This window comes from Heterodontus francisci, chromosome 12 (assembly GCF_036365525.1).
Source record: "Heterodontus francisci isolate sHetFra1 chromosome 12, sHetFra1.hap1, whole genome shotgun sequence".
NCBI lineage: Eukaryota > Metazoa > Chordata > Chondrichthyes > Heterodontiformes > Heterodontidae > Heterodontus > Heterodontus francisci.
The window spans coordinates 74,453,182-74,474,779 of NC_090382.1; the positions used below are offsets into that span (position 1 = coordinate 74,453,182).

At 41.4% G+C, this 21,598-nt stretch overlaps 1 protein-coding gene across 5 annotated transcripts in view; it reads right to left on the reverse strand.

Annotated features, from left to right (window-relative positions):
- LOC137375929 (glucocorticoid receptor-like) overlaps positions 1-21,598 on the reverse strand; it is a 151,824-nt gene that overhangs the window by 45,020 nt on the left and 85,206 nt on the right. For all 5 annotated transcript variants that reach the window (XM_068043652.1, XM_068043650.1, XM_068043651.1 and 2 more), the window contains one exon: positions 6,157-6,323. In XM_068043652.1, the coding sequence (XP_067899753.1) occupies positions 6,157-6,323 (167 nt within the window). The remainder of the gene's footprint in view (positions 1-6,156; positions 6,324-21,598) is intronic.

The window sequence follows — 21,598 nt, forward strand, 5'->3', positions numbered from 1 at the left end:
CATGCTAATTAATTGCCTCCCAATAACACATTACTGTCTGCATAAAAACAATTAGGACTGAAAATAGACTTGCTCAGTAAAAAAAGAAACATTACAATCTTACAAGTAAGCACACCGTTACTCCATTGAGTGAGTGAGTTTTCAGACAAATTTCTAACACTGTAAGTTCGCTATTGCTGGCCATCAGCAGTAGTAAAGAGTAATTTCAGAAATAAGGAGGTGCAGTACGCACTGTAAATAGCACTTTCTAAGTAATGCAGACTATGGGTGCTCAACGAGGAATGCTAGCATCTTCCATTGTTATCTTTAAGGTATCCAAAAGCATTTTGCTTTATGTGACCAATCCAAAAAGATTCGAATTAGAGTGCATTCAGGAATTTCCATACGGAAACACAGAAAATTAGAAACTTTAGGGCACAGAAGACGACCATTTGGCCTACCGTGCCTGTGCCAGTTGAAAAAGAGCTATCCAGACTAATCCTAATTCCCAGCTCTTGGTCTGTAGCCCTGTAGGTTATCTCAAGTGAATGTCCAAATATTTTTTTAAAATGCAATGAGGGTTTTGCCTCTGCTGCCTTTCAGGCAGTGAGTTCCAGACCTCGCGAACTCTCTGCACTTTGATTGGTTTGGCGTGGGGAAAGGTCAAGTGTTGAACGTAAGCGTTTTAGGTGGGGGCAGAGGGCAAATGTTGAATGTAATTATTATGGGGGGAAGGGGTGATAGATTTATCAGCGGTATGGCGGGGGAGGGTAGCTCTTTAAAAATTTAAATGACCTGGCAAGGCTGACTGCCCTTTAAAAATGGTGCCATGCCTGCACACAGGCAGCTGATACCATTGCCGGCAGTGGAGAGTTCGCCCCCTCCACATGATTGGGAGGCAGCCCGACCGGCTCATTATCCTGGGCCGCCGTGAGGAAGATCGAGGCTGCTTGGTGGTGCGCGGCCCGTGCGTGCGGGTTGCCATTCTTTTCGCCCATCGCCGCTCCTGGCGGCAGGAGAAGAAAATCCAGCCCATAAAAGGGACAGGCAAATGGCACATAAAAATTAACGCAAAAAAGTGTGAAGTGATGCATTTGGAAGGAAAAATGAGGAAAAACAATATAAACTAAATGGTGCAATTTTAATGAGGGTGCAGGACCTGAGAGTTCCCATACGAACATTTTTGAAAATAGCTGGACAAGTTGCTATGGCTGTTAAAAAAAAAATAGCATTCAGGTGCTGGGTTTTATAAATAGTTGTTTTGTTAAAATTTACAAATCACTGGATAAGACTCAGCTGGAGCATTGTGTCCAATTCTGAGCACCACATTTTAGGAAGGATGTCAAGGCCTTGGGGAGGATGCAGAGGAGATTTAACAGAATTATATCAGGAATGAGGGAATTTAGTTATATGGAGGGACTAGAGAAGCTGGTGTCGTTCTGCTTATAGCAGGGAATATTAAGGGGGAATAATACTAGGTGTTCAAAATTTTAAAAAGTGTTTGATAACTAAGGAGAAACAATTAAATTAATAAAAGGGACAATGTTTTGAGATTTGATTAGTGTTTGTAAGGTTGTTAGTTTCAGGGTCTGCAGGATGGGCCACTAACCCAGAGACAGTAGAAGCTTGTAATGAGACTAACACCAGTGATAAAAGGGGCCCTAGTATCATCCCTTACCTGGACACGTACATATCAACATAATTGTGTAGACTGGGGGGTGCTGGTGGGGAGGAGTGTGGGAGAAAACATGGTTGGTTGAATACTGCTGCAAGTTTTGTTTGTGGGGTATAATCAGGGGGCTTGGGACTACTCTCAGTATAGAAGATTCAACAGAGAGCACCTGGAGGGCAATGTTCTTTCTAAGCTGCGCAGCCACCTGAGAGTTCTCATGCAGGCTGCGCACTTAAAACAATTGTCCATGTACTTCAAAAAAATTAGAAGGTACATTTCTGGAGGGTGAACAAAGACAAACTGAAGAGGAAACATGAAAGAGGAGGTCATAGCTTCTACCCAAAGAACATCAGGGTAATAAAATTATCAATTAGAGCTTGTAAACTGATGCTTAAATACAGTAATGTATTAAGTTTTATTTATATCAAATTAAAAACTACCACTATTACCAATACAGCATTAGCCTTAGACAAATGGAAAGAGTCATAAAAGGGCTTTGCAGAGGACTCAGATATAAGGCAAAAGAACCAGAGGGGAAATGAGGAGAATTTTTTTTAACTCAGTAAGTTATAATGATCTGGAATGTACTGCTTGAAAGGGTGGGGGAAGCAGCTCAATCGTAACTTTCAAAAGGAAATTGGATAAATACTTGAAAAGGAACATTTGCAGGGCTACGGAAAAAAAGCAGGGAAGTGGGACTAATTAGATAGCTCTTTCAAAGAGGAGGCTGAATAGTCTCCTTCTATGCTGTATTACTCCACAGTGAAATCTTACCACTACAAGTCTCTATTAGGATAACTGACAGCTTAGTAAAATTAAAATGCGCTTCAGAAACTAACTCCAGTTAGTTAGGAAATGATTGCAATCCTTTGATTGGCTCATGTGACCCACTTCCTACTCCCTCGAGCCTGTTCCCATTAAACTGCTGACTACTCAACATCCCTTCCTTGCTTCCATGTTAGCTGAAATTGGTAACAGTTTTCTCTTCAGGTACTGTTCCCCTCTCCCCAGCTCTGATTTATCAGCCGTTGCCACTGCTGTGCCACCGATCTATTTATTTGTAGCCAGAGGATCATCTGCAATGGCTTATCTTCCCCAATCTCACAATGTTACCTGTTATCCCCCAAGGATTTATCCAAAGCCCCCTTCTATTCCTCATCTACATGCTGCTCCTTGGTGACAACATTCGATAACACATGGTCAGTTTTACACATGTATGCTGCTGACACCCAACTCTACCTCACTTTCTCCTCTCTCAACCCCTCTACCATCTCTAAGCTGTCAGACTGCTTGTCCGACATCCAGTACTGGATGAGAAGAAATTTCCTCCAACTAAATATTGGGAAGACGGAAGAGGTCAATCCCTGGCACAAACTCCATTCTGTTTCAAGACAACCCTGAGGCTGAACCAGACTGTTCACAACACTGATGTTGTATTTGACCTCAGAGCCATCACTAAGATCGCCCATTTCCACCTCTGTAACATCCCCTGACTCCACCCCTGCCTCAGCTCATCTGCTGCTGAACCCCTCACCCATGCCTCTGTTATCTCCAGATTTAACTATTCCAGGGCAATCTGGTTGGTCTCCCAACCTACTCAAAACTCTGCTGCCTGTATCCTAACTTGCACCCATTCACCTGTGTGCTCGTGAACCACATTAGCTCCTAGTTAAGCAACACAAATTGACAAAATTCTATTCCTCGTTTTAAAATCTCTCTTTATGGCCTCGTCTCTCCCCAACTTCTTCCAGCCCTACAACCTTGGAGATAGCTTCGCTCCTCCAATTCTGGTCTCTATCGCATCTGCAATTTTAATGGCTTTACCAAAGGTATGCAGTGCTGCCACATCCAGTTATGAATGTTGAAGGTTCCATGAACAACCCCATGGCAGAGACCAGCACATCAGTGAAAAAGACAAGGTTGAAGAGTTTGTAAACATCTTCGGCTAGAAATCCTGGTGGATGATTGATCTTGGCCTCCTTCTGAGGTCTCCACCATTACAGAAACTAGTCTTCAGCCAATTTGATTTGTTCCACATGATATATTGGGCGGCACAGTGGTTAGCACTGCAGCCTCACAGCTCCAGGGACCCGGGTTCGATTCTGGGTACTGCCTGTGTGGAGTTTGCAAGTTCTCCCTGTGTCTGCGTGGGTTTTCTCCGGGTGCTCCGGTTTCCTCCCACAAGCCAAAAGACTTGCAGGTTGATAGGTAAATTGGCCATTATAAATTGTCACTAGTATAGGTAGGTGGTAGGGAAATATAGGGACAGGTGAGGATGTTTGGTAGGAATATGGTAGTGTAGGATTAGTATAAATGGGTGGTTGATGGTTGGCACAGACTCGGTGGGCCGAAGGGCCTGTTTCAGTGCTGTATCTCTAATCTAAGAAACAGCTGAGCACACTGGATACAGCAAAGGCTATGGGCTATAGTGCTCAAAACTTGTGCTTCAGAACTAGCTGTGCCTCCACTACAGCTACAACACTGGATTCTACCTGACAAAATGGAAAATTGCCAGGTATGTCCTGTCCACAAAAAACAGGACAAATCCAATCTGGCAAATTACTGCCCCATCAGCCTACTCTCAATCATCAGCAAAGCGATGGAAGTGGTCATCGACAGTGCTATCAAGTGGCCCTTACCAATAACCTTCTCATCGATGCTCAGTTTAGGTTCCACCAATACCACTCGGCTCTATACCTTACAGTCTTAGTCCAAACATGGACAAAGATGAGGTGAGAGTGACTGCCCTGGACATAAAGGTAGTATTTGACTGAATGTGGCATCAAGGAATCCTAGTAAAACTGAAGTCAATGGGAATCAAGGTAAAACTCTCCACTGGCTGTGCCATACCTAGCACAAAGCAAGATGGCTTTGGTTATTGGAGGAAATCATCTCAGCCCCAGAGCACTGTTGCAGAAGTTCCTCAGGGTAAGTCCCTGGGCTCAACCTTGTCAGCTACTTCATCAATGATCTTTCCTCCATCATAAGGTCAGAAGTGCAGATGTTTGCTGATGATTGTACAGTGTTCAGTTCCATTTGCAACTCTTTAGATAATGAAGCAGTGATTGCATGCAGCAAGATCTGACAATGCCCTGGCTTGGACTGATGGCAGATAACATTTGCACCACACAAGAGCCAGATGATGACCATCTCCAAGAAGACAAAGTCTAACCACCTACCCTTGACATTCAATGGCAATACCATCGCCAAATAACACACCATCAACATCTTGGGGGTTATCATTGACCAGAAACTTAATTGGACCAGCCACATAAATACTGTGGCTACCAGAGCGGGCCAGAGGCTGCCTATTCTGCAGCAAGTGACTCACCTCCTGACTCCCCAAAGCCTTTCCACCATTTACAAGGCACAAATCAAGAGTATGATGGAATACTCTCCACTCGCCTGGATGCTGCAACTCCAACAATGCTCAAGATGCTCAACACCATCTAGGACAAAGCAGCCTGCTTCATTGGCACCTAATCCATCAAATTAAACATTTACTCCCTCCATTATTGGCACATCATGGCTGCCATGTGCATCATCTATAAGATGCACTGCAGTAAGATGCCAAGGCTTCTTCTATAGCACCTCCCAAACCTGCAACCTCTGCCAGCTGGAAGGACAGCAGGTGTATGCACCACCTGCAAGTTCTCCTCCAAGTCACATGCTATCCTGACTTGGAAATATATCACCATTCCTTCATCATCACTGGGTCAGAATTCTGGAACTCCTTCCATAACAGCACTGTGGAAGTACATTCAACACTTGGACTACAGTGATTCAAGAAGCTGGCTCACCACCGCCTACTCAAAGGCGATTAGGGATCGGCAATAAATGCTGGTTTTGTCAGGGACACACATATCCTGTGAATGAATAATAAAAAAAAATTGGCAGCCTTGCCTTCAGCTGTCAAGGCCCTAAGCTCTGGAATTCACTCCCTAAACCCCTCTTCCCTCCTAAAAACCTATCTCTTTGGCCAAGCTTTTGGCCGTTTGCCCTAATATCTCACAATGTGACTCATTGTCAAATTTTGCTTGGTAACAATACTGTGAAGTGACTTGGGGCTTTTTACTACCTTAAGGATGTTAGATAAATGCAAATTGTTATTGTTGCTGGTGACCAAACAGTTCTTTTGGCCGGAGACTAGTGCTGGATGCCCCAAGAATCAGCAATATGGTCAGATTACCTTGTGGTATTCAAGGCTAATATCATTACTGGCAGCCATATTCTGCAAAGTCTGTTGCCGGGGCTCATACTTTATTTTTCTAAAGTAATGGACAATGTTTTTACTCATTAACAAGTACTGACAAATCCCATCCTGGAGTACTTGGCTTTAATAATTTTCTTTCTGCAGTGCTTTTACCTTTACAGAACTGGTAAGCATGGCTTCAGTACAACCAGATATTTCTTTATAGTCAGTCTTTTTTTTAAACAAGTGATAATAAATAAGAAAGACAAGAGCAAATTTTCTAACCGTATGGACATACCCAAATAGGACCCACCTTCTACAGCTCTCTTGAAGAAAACTTTGCAACTGCCACATGTAAGAACACCATAATGACATCCAGATGCTTCATCTGAGCAAACCAGACAGACTTTGGCAGGTGGCCCCGAGGAGGCAGTAGAAGTGGAGGCTGTTGATGAGCTTCCTTCAGATTTCAGGGCAGTGCTGGAAAGAAAAAGAAGTTTTCAGATCAAACAAAATAGCCAGATTTGGCAAACAGAGAAATTAAAGTCGGTGTTTAAATTTAGACTGTCTCCTGTTAAATTTGTATCACCTGCCAATGACAGGCACAATTTCTGAAAGGACAGCTCCAAACTTTAATATTTAAACACAAAGTCTTGTGCCAGGCTCACTAAACCATTGCTTGGAATTTGCTGGCAGCATTACAATTACACTTTACAAAATTAATGAAACTTTGGACTTTTCTGTTTGAAAATACTTTCTTCAGAATTTCCATTATCTGTGACAAGTAGTGTTCAAGGGTTTTCTTTAGACACCATGCTGTTGCATCATTTTTCTACTTACAGTGGAAAAGTGAATGTTTGCTCTATCTTGGAACCCTGGCTCCATGTAATTTGCACTAAAGTCCTGCTGTTAATTCTCTTTTGCCAAATTATCAACTGATCTTCAAGTAACAAGTCATTTTATTTTTCTAACCTTCTGCTATGTCTGTAGTTTGGCTTTCATCTAGTTCAGATTTGTTTTATGACTGCTTCTTGAAAGTTGACTTTAAATGAAAAGCATAGGCTGAATCTGATTATCTTATAGCAACTGTAAATTTATTACAGCTGAAATTAAATAAATCCAGGCAACTATCCAAATATTAAATGGAGCCAAGGAAACAGAATGCGGTCATAACATATACATCAACAGTTAAAGCTTATATGCAGACTATATTAGCATGGTTTTATATTGAAGAGGGATGGACACATACACGTAAAAGTTGTTGCTAATTCCATAAATTTTCTTTGTTATTCACATAGAAGGCTATCTCTGAGAACTTTCTTGCATCCCTCAACACCCGCATCCACTACATACTACATTCTGCATCTGCCCTGGGAAAACTCTCCTCAGTCATTTACAACTACACTGTCAAACTCCAAATTATCTACTTTTTGACCTTTCATTCACCATGACACGTCTGCAGCTGTCATGTTGCCCATCCACTCTCTCACCTCCACCTTTGAAGCTCTTGACCTCAGCAAAACCTTTACTCTCTCCCACCTCAGTTGATATTCCTAGGATGGCCTTGATCTTTGTTTTCTCAAGTCCAAGGGTCTTGCTCTTCTCTGCCAAAACTGTCTGCTATTCCAGGATCATCCTGGAAAGCAAAGTTACACCCATTTTTCTGCACTACTGACCAACTCCTCAGATCCCTCTCCCTTCCACTCTCCAACCTCACTTCCAACAAGTGTGAGGAGCTTATATAAGGTTGAGGTCATTCATTTAACTGCCTCCCTTTCCCATAAAACTAAACCTCCAAGGTTTCCTCCTCCCACAGCCCTGAACCGAAGCCTTTCTCTACTTTTTCTCCTATTTACACTCAGGTCCTCTCCATCCATGAGGCGTACCTCCTAATCTCTTGATCCCATTCCTACTCAGCTAACCTCACAACTTCCCTTCTTGGCCCTTCCCCCTCATGCTAAATGACATTTTAAATGACTCCCTCTTCTGCCCCCACTCAGAAAATCCACCCTTGACCCCTCTGTCCTTGCAAACTACTGTCTCACCTACAATTTCCCTTTTTTCTTCCAAGTCCTGGAACATGTTGTTGCCTCCCAAATCCAAACTCATCTTTCCCACAACTTCATGTTTTAATTTCTCCAATGAGGTGCCCGTCCCTGCCACTGCAGTGTCCTCATAGCTAAATAAAAACCCATTGAGCAAGAGATGGTAAAACAACAGAGGGGAATGAGTTCCACATTTCTGCCTGTTGAGTGCATTCCTCTGCCTGTTGAAAATGAAGAAGCAGATTCTAAAATACAACTAGCAACTGTCACGTCACCATGTGTAGTGGTGGTATCACATGACAACCAAGGATTAAAACAATCGATAGAATTGTGCAATTCAATCTCTGAAACATTGCCAAGAATCCCAGAATCTCATGTAATATGATGTTCAGTCACCATAAATGAGTGGCTCAGGAATTGTCTCCTCTCCATCTCCAACTTATGTGCTCTGCATTAGAGGTAAAATACATGCGATGTAATAGTCAACCACATACAGAGTTGTCTCAACAATATTTTGGCAGGGTCCCAAAAGCCTGCTCACCATTTTCATTCGGGGAATAATGCCAGCAACAAGGAGACTTAAAAAAAGGGGCATTTTTTATTTTGTTATCTGTGCCGATTTAGCTGAAGATCCATGGAGTTGAAAATGCCAATTGGGGCCAAATAAATTGCCAATTGCCTGAATTGGAGGGATGTTGAGTTGTATGGATGATGCTAATTTTGGACGGGACATTAAAAAATGGAGGATTTAGCTGAGAGGTTGACACCAATGGTTCTACTGTTCTTGCGGAGGTTATTTTTGGAAAATCTGGTGCAAAACTGAAATACTACTGGTTATCAAAGCATGGTAACAAATCATAGTAATATCTGAACCAACATTAAAACTAATGGCATATGAAAATCTTCAAATCTGACCTCATTAACATGGCCACGACTGTACACTGGAAGAACAAGGTTATCTACCACTTTTCATCTTAAAAGCATGACACACTAGGTAATGAAAATAAAAGCCCAGTAACAAAACAAAATGCTTTCATAAAATGGCAACCGCCATCATTTGGAAAAATACACACATACTTTCCACAAGGACATGCAGCTGAACACTGTTCAGTCCTGGAATCTATCCTGTTCCTAAAGGTTTCAACAGCACAGACAGTGCAGTTCAGAATGCAGCAGAAGATTGGTTCCATAACCTCAATCCCCAGTAAGCATTCTTCATACTGCGTGACAGGCTCTGCCCAAGAAATACTGACATTTTCTTCATCATGCTTGATCCGGCATTATGGAAAAAAGGAACAATTCACTTTCACTTTTGCACCACAGACCCTCATACGAACATACATACGAAATAGGAGCAGGAGTAGGCTACTCGGCCCTTCGAGTCTGTTCTGCCATTCAATAAGTTCATGGCTGAACTGATTATTCCACATTTCCAGCCCCTTGCTTATCAAGAATCTATCTACCTCTGTCTTAAAAATATTCAAAGACTCTGCTTCCACTGCCTTTTGAGGAAGAGAATTCCAAAGATTCACTAACCTCAGAGAAAAAAATTCTCCTCACCTCCGTTTTAAATGGCCGATCCCTTGTTTTTAAACAGTGACCCCCTAGTTCTAGATTCTCCTACAAGAGGAAACATCCTTTCCACATCCACCCTGTCAAGACCCCTCAGTATCTTATATCTTTCAATCAGGTCGCCTCTTACTCTTCTAAATTCCAGCGGATACAAGCCTAGTCTGTCCAACCTTTCCTCATAAGACAGCCCGCCCATTCCAGGTATTAGCCTAGTAAACCTTCTCTGTACTGCCTCCAATGCATTTACATCCTTCCTTAAATAAGGAGACCAGTACTGTACATAATACTCCAGATGTGGTCTCACCAATGCCCTGCTTGGCTGAAGCATAAACTCCCTACTTTTGTATTCAATTCCCCTTGCAATAAACGATAACATTCTACTAGCTTTCCTAATTACGTGCTGTATTTGCGTACTTACCTTTTGCGATTCATGCACTAGGACACCCAGATCTTTCTGCATCTCAGAGCTCTGCAATCTCTCACCATTTAGATAATATTTCTTCCTGCCAAAGTGGACAATTTCACACTTTCCCACATTATACTCCATTTGCCAGGTCTTTGCCCACTCACTTAACCTATCTATATCCCTTTGTAGCCTCATGTCCTCTTCACAAGTTACTTTCCTACCTATCTTTGTCGTCAGAAAATTTAGCAACCATACCGTCGGTCCCTTCATCTAAGTCATTTATATAAATTGTAAAAAGTTGAGGCCCCAGCAGAGATCTCTGTGGCACACCACTCATTACATTTTGCCCAACCAGAAAATGACCCATTTATGCCTACTCTCTGTTTCCTGTTAGCTAACCAATCTTCTATCCATGCCAATATGTTACCCGCTACACCATGAACTTTTATTTTCTGCAATAACCTTTGATGTGGCACCTTATCAAATGCTATCTGGAAATCGAAGTACAATACATCCACTGGTTCCCCTTTATCCACAGCGTATGCAACTCCCTCAAAGAACTCCAATATATTGGTTAAACAGGATTTCTCTTTCACAAAACCATGTTGAATCTGCCTGATTACCTTGCTTTTTTCTAAATGCCCAGCTATAACATCTTTAATAATAGCTTCTAACATTTTCCCTGAGACAGATGTTAAACTAACAGGCCTGTAGTTTCCTGCTTTCTGTCTTTCTTTTTTAATAAAGGAGTTACATTTGCTATTTTCCAATCGAACGTGAATCACAGTGAGAAAGTGAAACTAATGTGCCCCAGTGCTAATGCAAAGCATTCTTCTGCTGGTACAGTTGTCAGGAGCACAGGCCTCAATTATTAACTACATAGTGCTGAACCGTTTCTGAAATTAGTTTTGGATAATAAAAAATTCTCAATTTCTATAACTTGCATGCACTATCTCAAGTTACATCTCTCAAAACTTTGCATTTTAAATATAATTAAAGGCCTGCTCCACTCCAGCCATTAGAACACAAAATTCTTTGGCCTAGAGTTTCCACTAAGTAGCACTGGAATTTGCCTAAAATTGGCCAATCCACTGTAGATCATTGAGGAATTTCAAGCGCTAATTAAGTCCAACGCAAATCGAGTTTCTGCGATCTTGTACGCTGGTTTAACCAACATTCTGTGAGAACCCAGCCACAAAACTGGCCACACCATAGATTGAAATAATCACCATTACAAGTTTATGTTAATTGTACCCATTTGTGGAACTCCAAAAAACGTTTGGAAATGGAGTTTTTTTTTAGGTGCAAGGGCACTGATAGGCACTTTTCAAAAGTTATCACAATTTTATTAGAATTTACTAAGAAACTGACTACTGGACCTCAAGGAACTAGCAAATGATCCCATATAGCTTTTTAATGCCATTTTCAGTTATTTAAAATTGGGTGTCTCACAGCTGGTGGACTAGACATTCTGATTAAAAATGCTTATTTTTTTGCAATAAATTCATTTTCAGTTGTGTTAATAAAACTACATCAGGATACCACTCAAACATCTAGGAATATTTTTAATGGAGATTTTTTTTAAAATGTTCTAAAATGCCACCCAATTGCCCTGGTTTATGGAAGATTTTACATTTGGCGACATGCAAATGAGTTTGAGCAGACACTTGAGCAAATATTCACTTTGCAAAACTAGCAAAGTTGTGAGCATAATTTGCACCCTGATTGCCAATTGCACACAAAGAGCAAACAATTGGCCTCTGTATTTTTAAGAACACCTGCAGTGCATAATTAAGTCTATTTTATTAAGTAGTTAAACCGTCTGCTACTGCACACAGGATTTTATGCATTAAAGCATGACATACAAAACAAACACTCCCACGTGATACTTGAGTCATTTAGAGTCAATTACGTCTTAGAAGGAGGCCATTTGGCCATCAAGTTCATGTCAGTATATTCGCTGATCCTTGTAAATGTTTTCAATAAACTTTGGTCTATTAAATTTTTTTGCTGTCTCAGAACTGCTTGTAAAAGGTATATTAACTTCACTGGTTTACTGACAAATATGTTCAGTGTCATTTTTTTGGACTGTACCTGTCATAACTATTATTTACAGCTGAACTTGTGGAGTTCAGCCGCAGGTGTAACTTCAGATAACGGGCACAATTAGTAAGAAATGTCATTTGACTCCAGTGCTGTTGAGAGCATGAATCAAATCTTTTTTAGATAAAGAGACAGTAATTGATGTCAATACAATTAATCTCTATTTAATCCATAATCTGCTTCACTCCAATATCACAAATTCTTCCGCCCTAAAGATCTCACTTCAATGAAGTTGCCATACATATTTTTACCCCCATTTTGAAACACTGTGGCTACAGTATGCAAGTGTTCAGTTCCTGACAGTGTATTCCAGTTTATTTCAAAAAGACAAATGTCTTCAAGGGTAAACTGCCTCTATCAGAATTAATATAGTAGGAGACTTGGGGAGGGAAAAGAACTGACAAATCTCTATGCATTGGCTTCTGTCTCGGACTCTCGTCTTGCTTACACTCATGCTTGCCATTTCCGCAACCAGCACCTGGGCATTTAATAGACCTCTGGCTCACGGCCAAACGCCTGTTTATCTCCTTCTGCCAATAGCACCCTATTCCTTTCAATTGCTTGTTTCAACATATCTATTAAAATGAGGCTGAACACATTTGGATTTTACTGCACTGCCACAGTTTGCCAAAATTGTACATTTCAACCCTTATTGGCAGCTATGTAGTGCTGTCACTCATGTACCTCAACTGTTCAGCAAAAATTACTAACTACTAGCTAAACAAAATAAAGTTCTTCATTTAGCATCCTCGTGTTACTAGATTCCCCCAAAAAACTTTGAGAACAATTGGACCACTGTCATTCCGAAGGTCGACCCTGCTTTCACAGCCATTCACAGAACTGTCCTGCAGACCTAAATGTATTGTCATTAAGAGGCACCCAGAGAGAACAGAAACAAAGGTGGTAACAAACGACAGACTATTTTTCTTCTTTCATTGAGCAAGTGGTCTTTCAACTTTCAGGTCACCAGAAATCCAACAACTGAACTATATTATGATAAACATAGTGGCATTCTGACCGATATGTCACTCTTGTCTGACAGCAACGTGGTTGATCCTTCCTCAATTAGGGACAGACGACAAATAGTGGTCTAGCGAGTGACCCCATACTCTCGCCCACCGCTGCCAATTTAACACAACTCAGTATTGTGTGGGTCTAAAAATGATAGCATACATTTGTCACATGTCTGTGGCCAACTCGCCACGTGGCAAATGGCGAGTGTATCGGACAATGCTCATCTATGTCCTCCTGAAGTCTGCTACTATCCTGCTCACTACTTACAACACTGCCAAGTTTTGTATAATTTGCAAACTTTGCAACTGGACTCCTTATACCCAAGTTCAGGTTACTTCTATATAAATGACAAGAAAAGCAGTGGTCCTAATACCAACACCTGGGGGAACGCCACTGCATAGTTCTATACAGTCAGAGAAACATCAGTTCATCACTACTCTCTGCCTTCTATCCTTTAGCCAATTACATATCTAAGTTACCACTGTCCCTTTAATATCAGGTGCTTCTATTTTGTTATGTAGTACTATATCAAACACCTTTTGAAAGTCCATATATAAAGCACTACCTGCATCAACCCTCTCTGTTACTTCAAATAACTTAACCAGGATAGTGATTTGCCTTAACAAATCCATCCTTATTAACCCATGCTTTTTCAAATGAGAAATCATTTTGTCCTGGACGATGGTCTCTGGTAATTTTTCCACCACTGACATCGGACTAATTGGCTTGTAGTTAGGTTTATCCCCCTCCCCTGTTTAAACAGGTCTTTAACATCTGCAATCCTCCAGTCCTCTGGCACCACTCCCAAATCCAAGGAGGGTTGAAAGATTATGGTTAGCATCTCCATCCTAGCTTCCCTCAGCAACCTAGGATGCATCTCATCTGGACTGAAGGCTTATTAACTTTGAGTAATGCCAACCTATTTAGCAACTCCTTTCCAATTATTTTCATCCTAACAAATATCTCAAGCAACCCACCACCCACCCCCCCCCCCCTTCTCTACTATCAACTTCATCCTTTTCTTTTGTGAAGACAGATGCAAAATACTCATTCGGTACCTCAGTCATGTCCCCTGCCTGCATAAGAATGTTTCCCTTTTTGTTTATAATAGGCCCTACCTTTCCTTTAATTATCCTTTTCACTTTTTATGTTTATAAATGATTTTTGGATTCAATTTTATGTTATCCATTAAAATTTTTCAAACTCTGTCTTATTTCCTTCTTTACTTTCCCCCTGCACTCTGCCTGTTTTTTGATTGTATTCTGTACCTAGCATTTGTCATAACCTCCTATTTCAGTTTTATTTTAAACTTCTATTTCCTTTGTCAACCAGGAAGCTCTAACTTTGCACACCCCATCTTTCCTCCTTATGGGAATATGCTTGGTTTGTACCTGAATTAAAAAGCAGAAGAATTCCATCAGAATGCCAAAGAACTGGCTACAGAAACTAGACACAACCATTAATAAGCCAGCTATATAGACTAATCTTGGTTAGACCATACTTGCAGCACTGTGCACAGTTCTGATTTCTATATTACAAAAAGGATACAGAGGCAGTGGAGAGGATGAAAAAAAAAGGTTTACTGGGAAGATCCAAAAACTGAGAGGTTACAGCTATCAGGAAAGATTGAATGGACTGGGGCCCTTTTCTCCCGTAAAAGGTGGCTAAAGTATGACTGAATAGAGGTCTTTAAAATTATGAAGGGGTTTGATAGGGTAGATGTAGTGAATATGTTTTCACTTGGGAGGGAATCCAGAACTAGAGACCATAAATATAAGACATTCACTAATAAATACAGTAACAAATTCAGGAGAAACTTCTTTACTCACACAATGTTTAGAATGTGGAACTTGCTACCACATGGAGTAGTAGTGGCCAATAACATCATTGCATTTAAGGGGAAGCTAGATAAGTACATTAGGGAGAAAGGAATAGAAGGATACTCTGATGAGGGTTAGATGAAGTAGTGTGGCAGGAAGCTCAAGTCAGAGTAGACCAATGGGGAACTTGATGCTTTGCAGCATATAATAAAAATCTGGCATTTGTTTTCTGAACAGAAAGCTATTTCTTTCATGTGCCATCTCAAATAATTTCACCTCAACAATTTTAAGAATTTTTTAAACAACTGTCCTTTGAGCTGTACAAAGACAAATTCCCATTTAGGTTAGTTTTAAAGGAAAACATAAAGAAAGATAACTTACTTACGAGAATCCGATTATAATTTTAATAGGCATTTCCTTTATGCATTATACAAAGCGAGTACCAGGCTCTTTGTGTGCAAAACCTCATAGATACAATCACCTATTATTTATTTTATCAAGGGATGGTTACAGATCATTCATTCGATCTTGTCAAAAATCTAATAATGTTACGCTACGGAAAAGCCATGAAACTTGTAAGCTACTCCTGATGTTTTTGTAACTTTACTGTTCACAGCTCATTAAATATCAAAATTTTCAGAACTGAAGAATCACAATAGTACACTGAACAGTTTACATTTGGCTCTCTCCACTCTAAGGATTCTCACTTGGCAAACTGTATACTTACATTAGGTTTTATTGAAATGCTTGTGCCAGCGGCAACTGAAGATTATACTTGCAGAATGCATTAAGGAGGCTGCTGAGAGGACAGTCTACATCTGAACCAGAGGGGGACTAACGTCCTTGCTGGCAGGTTTGCTAGTGCTGTTGGGAGGAGTTTAAACTAATTTGGCAGGGGGAGGGGATGCAGACTCCTAGCAGAATAGGGACACAGCTAAACACAGGAAAGCAAACAAGTCAGAGGGAATACAGTGGAAGTAAGTTCCAACGGAGTAAGACCAGGATGGATGGCCTCTACTTTAATGCCAGGAGTATTACAGGCAAAACGGATGAGTTAAGGGCAAGGATTGACGCATGGAATTGTGATATAGTAGCCATCACGGAGACATGGTTGAGGGAGGGGCAGGACTGGCAGATCAATATCCCATGATATAGAATCTTCAGGCGAGACAGAGGAGGGGGTAAAAGAGGAGGGGGCATTGCAACATTAGTTAAGGAGTCAGTTACTGCAGTAAGGAGAAATGATATCTCGGAGGAGGCATCAAATGAAGCTTTATGGGTAGAGTTTAGGAATAAAATAGGACAGCCACATTGCTAGGTGTTTATTATAGACCCCCAGATAATCAGCGGGAAATTGAGGAGCAAATATGTGCGCAATTTGCAGAGGTGTGTAAAAATAATAATAGGGTAATTATATTAGGTGATTTCAACTTTCCCAACATTAATTGGGATAGTCATCGAGTTAAGGGTTTAGATGGAGTGGAGTTCTTAAAATGTATACAGGAGAACTTTTTAGCTCAATATGTAGAGGATCCAACAAGGGCGGGTGCAGTGCTGGACCTAATTCTGGGGAATGAGCCGGACAGGTGGTTGATGTGTTGGTGGGGAACATTTTGGTGTTAGCGACCACAACATGGTACAATGTAAGCTTGTTATGGAGAAAGAAATAGACAAGTTGCAAAAAAAGGCTTTGGATTGGGGGAGAGCGAATTTTAGTAAAATAAGGCAGGATCTGGCTAAGGTAAACTGGAAAGAGTTACTTGTCGGGAAATCTACAGAAGAGCAGTGGGGGGCATTCAAAAAGGAAATGGGGAGGGTACAGGCACAAAATGTTCCCTCTAGGGTAATAGATAGGAGCAACAAGCCCAGAGAACCATGGATGACCAGAAACATTCAGGGTACGATGAGAAGGAAAAGAGAGGCTTTTAGCAAATACAAGGAGAGAAAATCAATGGAAGCATTAGTGGAGTACAGAAAGTGTAGGATGGAGCTTAAGAAAGCAATTAGGAGAGCAAAGAGGGGATACGAGAAAGCTCTGGCTGGTAAAAGTAGGGAAAATCTCAAGATATTCTATAAGTATATCAATGGGAAGAGGATAACCAGGGAAAGAGTAGGACCCATTGGGGACCAAGGGGGAAATCTGTGGGTGGAGCCAGAGGACATTGGTAGGGTGTTGAATGAATACTTCACAACTGTCTTCACCCAAGAGAATGAGGATGTAGATATGGAACTGAGAGAGAGAGACTGTGAGGTTCTTGAGCAAATTGTCATAGGGAGTGACAAGGATTTGGAGGTTTTGGCAGGCTTAAAAGTGGACAAATCTCCAGGCCCACATGATTTGTGTCCCAGGATACTGTGGGAGGCGAGGGTGGAGATTCAGGGGCTCTGACCCAAATTTTTAATTCCTCTCTGGCCACGGGGGAGGTGCCAGAGGACTGGAGAACAATAAGGATATACAGCAGTAGATAGAATATTTGCTTCACCATGAATGATCTCACTGATTTTTAGTGAAGTATCTAAAAATATGAAATTGTTTAAAAAGGCATAATGACATCATGTTAACTTCTCAAGTCACAGTATAGCATTCGAGTTCTCTAGTAAGTAGCATACCTTTTCATTGCCCCAACACATAGTTCAAACTGCAATGGTTTGAATCCATAAGTTAAAGAGAGAGAGTTTGACAAAAGGTCAGTGCAGCCATTAACACCAGTGCATTATATAGGAGCTGATAAGGACAGGGTTGTTCCTTCAATTCCCCCATATAAAGTTGCATCGGTGAGGGGAGGTTAAACATTTTATCTCAGGAAGAAAGTCAAGCAACTTTTGGTAACTACTTTGCATCTTCCTGTGGTGACTTTCAGTACAGTACATCTATTCTCTCAGCCACAGGTAGCAAGCAGTGATCAGAAATGTTACTTAGAGAAAAGTTTGAAAGAGGCAATCATATGGGAAGAAGAAAATCCACATGACATGGCCTGTCATTGATCAGTTTGCATCCATATTTGGCTGGAAAACTATTAATTCAATCCACCTGACTAGACTTACAAGACTCAACATGGTTTTGTGCTTCCAGAATTACCACAGCACAGCAGCATACAAGTCACTCACTCACAAGAAACATTACTTTACAACCAAACGGCATCAAAATAAACCTCATAAAAGTCAATATGCAAGCACGAGCAAATGTCGGTCTGGCTACATGCATTTGTGTGCAGAAAGGGAAAAAGGGATAGATCTGAGTAAAGTAGTTAAAGCCCAACTTTTATCACAGCTACAGTGCAATAATGCATGCTAACACCCAAGAACAATGACACCAGAATGTTTCTTACTGCCTAAGTTAGCCTGATGAATTCATACAACATGCTCGCTCTTTGTGCCAGTCAACTTCAAATGCAACACACAAAATACAGTAGCGAAGCAATGTGTAATTGCTTTCTAGATACACTAAAAAAAGCTTTATCTTCTGCACGTAAAATCAAACTCTGAAGTTAGTAATCAGAACACAACACAACACAGCATGGAACTTATAGCAGCTGCCACAGTCTGAAGCCATATACATGCCTACTGTCTATTGTGATTATTGATTTATCACCATTTAAAGATGAAAAGTTAAATAATTAATGTCTCACAAAGGTAGTCAGTGTAAGCATGATGCCCAATGGAATGTGTTTTTGGATGTTGGATCCTATCCAACTCCTATGCTCAACTGCTCACATCACAATAAACCAAATGAAAATAATTAATTATTCATATTTGGTTCAGACTGTAGGTGGAATAACACACAAAATAACGTATGCCAACTATAATATGCAATCCAAATGAGCTGAGGTTCATTCACTGAAACATTACGAAACAAGGCACTGAGCACTTGCTTTGAGACAGTTTCTTTTGTCTTAACTATAGTATTTGAATCACAAAGTAGCTATGTGAATTCTTGCACATAACACATCATGCTTTAAATGTGTCCAGCGCACAAGTGGCATGATTTTCTGATTGGGTCAAATAATCATGTGATTTACTCAAATGTCAGGTAAGAAAAGCTCTGAGGGGCTTCCTCACATACCTTAATAATATTTAACATAAAACATACAACATTTATTTTAAAAATGGAAAACTTAGATGGATACCTTTCACATTTTTATCATACATTCACCAACGGACCATTCCATTCTCAGCAGTCTCTGCCCTTTCTTCTGCTGTTCCTCAAGCTCTTATTTTCCTTGCTTGACACTATTGCACTGTTACTCAAACCAGCCGTTAAGATTGCATGTGCAATCTTACTCATTTTTTTGGGCTTCTGCAAGGGCACACTCACTACTACAAACCCAGGCGGATGTCAGGGCTACTCCACTGTTTCCCTTACCCACAAGCAATGCCAAAGTGCAGCTAGTAATAATAATTTTGAAATCTTTCACATTGTAGTCTATTTTGGTCAGGGCTGTCTGCAGTGCAAGCGTAGGATGAAACTGTAAGAATGCGATGGATAAGGATCACAAAATCTGCAAGCAACGCAGAACTAGCAGAGCAAGCAAAAAATTAGTTTCAGATCACTTTTTCTTGTAGCAGAGTTTCTTTTTTGCTCATTCGGAATAATTGAAGTAATATTAGCTTTCTATAATTGGAAACATCTTAACATATCAAAACTACACAATAACAACCAATTCCTATTCATCGAGTGCCGTCTTGTAGATTTGCTCAAACAAAATCAATTGAGACCTGCAGCCATGATCAATCAAAGAAAAAGCAACCAATACAAAAAAACAGCCAAGACATTAAATGTTTTTCCGAAACTTGGGGTTTGTTACTTTCATTCTTCACAAACACAGGTGACACACATCCCAGAATAAAATATTAAATATTCCACACCTGATAAAATTTCAAAATGGAACTATCTCATCTCCTTCAGTATCATTAATATTTTTATTTAGAGTCCACTTCCTTTCTTCAAAGCCTCAGACTGCACACCAGCCAAAAACCTACATTAAGCTCAGTTCCATACTATATCAACTCAGCACCAGCTAAACTAACCCTTAGGCCCATCTACACGGCAACGAGGACTAGGATATTATCCAAGCGACAGGGGTCTCGACCATCGGCGAAAGCGCCAGCAAGAGCCATGCTTCGCCTCCTCTGGGGGAGGCCCGCCAGATCAAATGCCAATTCGACACTTTAGCAGACAGCAGCAGGTCTTCTCCGGGATCAAGAACCCCAGTGGCAGAAATCCCGCCTGCTGACAGCTGCTTGCCAGAGGCTGGAAGCTCTTTGAGCAGCGCCACTGTGAAGGCAGTGGCTGCTGCTGGCAATGGACCCACCAGTAACCGTGAATTGCCGAGGGACCCAGGACACAGGCAAGTCAGGGCGGGAGAGGTTTTGTATGGGGTGGGGTGTCGGCAGCAAATGAAGGGGTGTGCTCTCAGCGGGCACCCCCCTCTTCCTGATGCCGGCTCCCTCATTCAGGCACTACGTGCCTTTTCAGCAAGGGATCCCACCCCCCGAGCTGACAAGCACCCCCACAGGTTTGCTTGGCATGCTCCCTGTATGGCAACAAGCCTGCCCGCCGCTGGGCTAATTCCAGCAGCAATGGGATGGGGCCGTTAATTAGTTCACAGGCCTTCCTGCCCTGGACTTAATTTGGGTGGAGGTGGGAAGGTGGTGGGATCTTCCCCGCCACCATCCAGCCTGATTATATGCTCTCCCTGCCTCCAACCCTATGTGGGGGACAGCATAAAATTCCCCTCTGGTCTGACTTCTCATGGGGGATTTTCAACCTTCAGGTGCTAAAGAGCCACTGATGCAGCCAAAATGACGCCTTGAGCTGAAACGCTGGTTTAGCCCGCATTTAATGCAAGATGCCACTTTGGTAAAGGAGTTGAAGTGTACACTAGGATCGGCCATCCAGAGGATGGATAAGGGGCTGATTCCCACTTAAATTGCCTGCTAGCGCTCACTGATGAGGCTGCAAGGCATTTTGGCGGATAGTGCTTGACTCATGCCATCTGTTAACAGTGACCAGTAAACAAGTCATTGCCGAGGATTTTAAAGACTTAAAAGACATACGAACATACGAATTAGGAGGAGAAGGCCAATCAGCCCCTCGAGCCTCCTCTGCCATTCAATAAGAGCATGGCTGATCCGATTGTAACCTCGACTCCAAATTCCCGCCTAGCCTCAATAACCTTTCACCTCCTTGTTTATCACTGCCTTAAAAATATTTAAAGACTCTGCTTAAGGAAGAGTGTTCCAAAGACTCATGACCCTCTAAGAGAAAACATTTCTCCTCATCGCTGTCTTAAATGGACAACCTTTTGTTTTTAAATAGTGATCCCTAGATTCTCCCACATCCTTTCCACCCTGTAAAGTTCCTTCAGGATCTCATATGTTTCAATCAAATCGCCTCTTACTCTTCTAAACTCCAACGGAGACAAGCCTAGCCTGTCTAACCTTTCTTCGTAAGACAACTAGCCCATTCCAGGCATTAGTCTGGTAAACCTTCTCTGAACTGCTTCCAATGCATTTACATCCTTCCTTAAATGAGACCAATACTGTACACAGTAATCCAGATGTGGTCTCACCAATGCCCTTTATAGCTGAAGCATAACCTCCCTACTTTTGTATTCAATTCCCCTCGCAATGAACAATAACATTCTATTAGCTTTCCTAATCACTTGCTGAACCAGCATACCAATCTTTTGCGATTCAGGCACTAAGGACACTCAGATCCCTCTGCAACTCAGAGCTCTGCAATCTCTCACCATTTAGATAATTCTTCCTGACAAAGTGGACAATTTCACATTT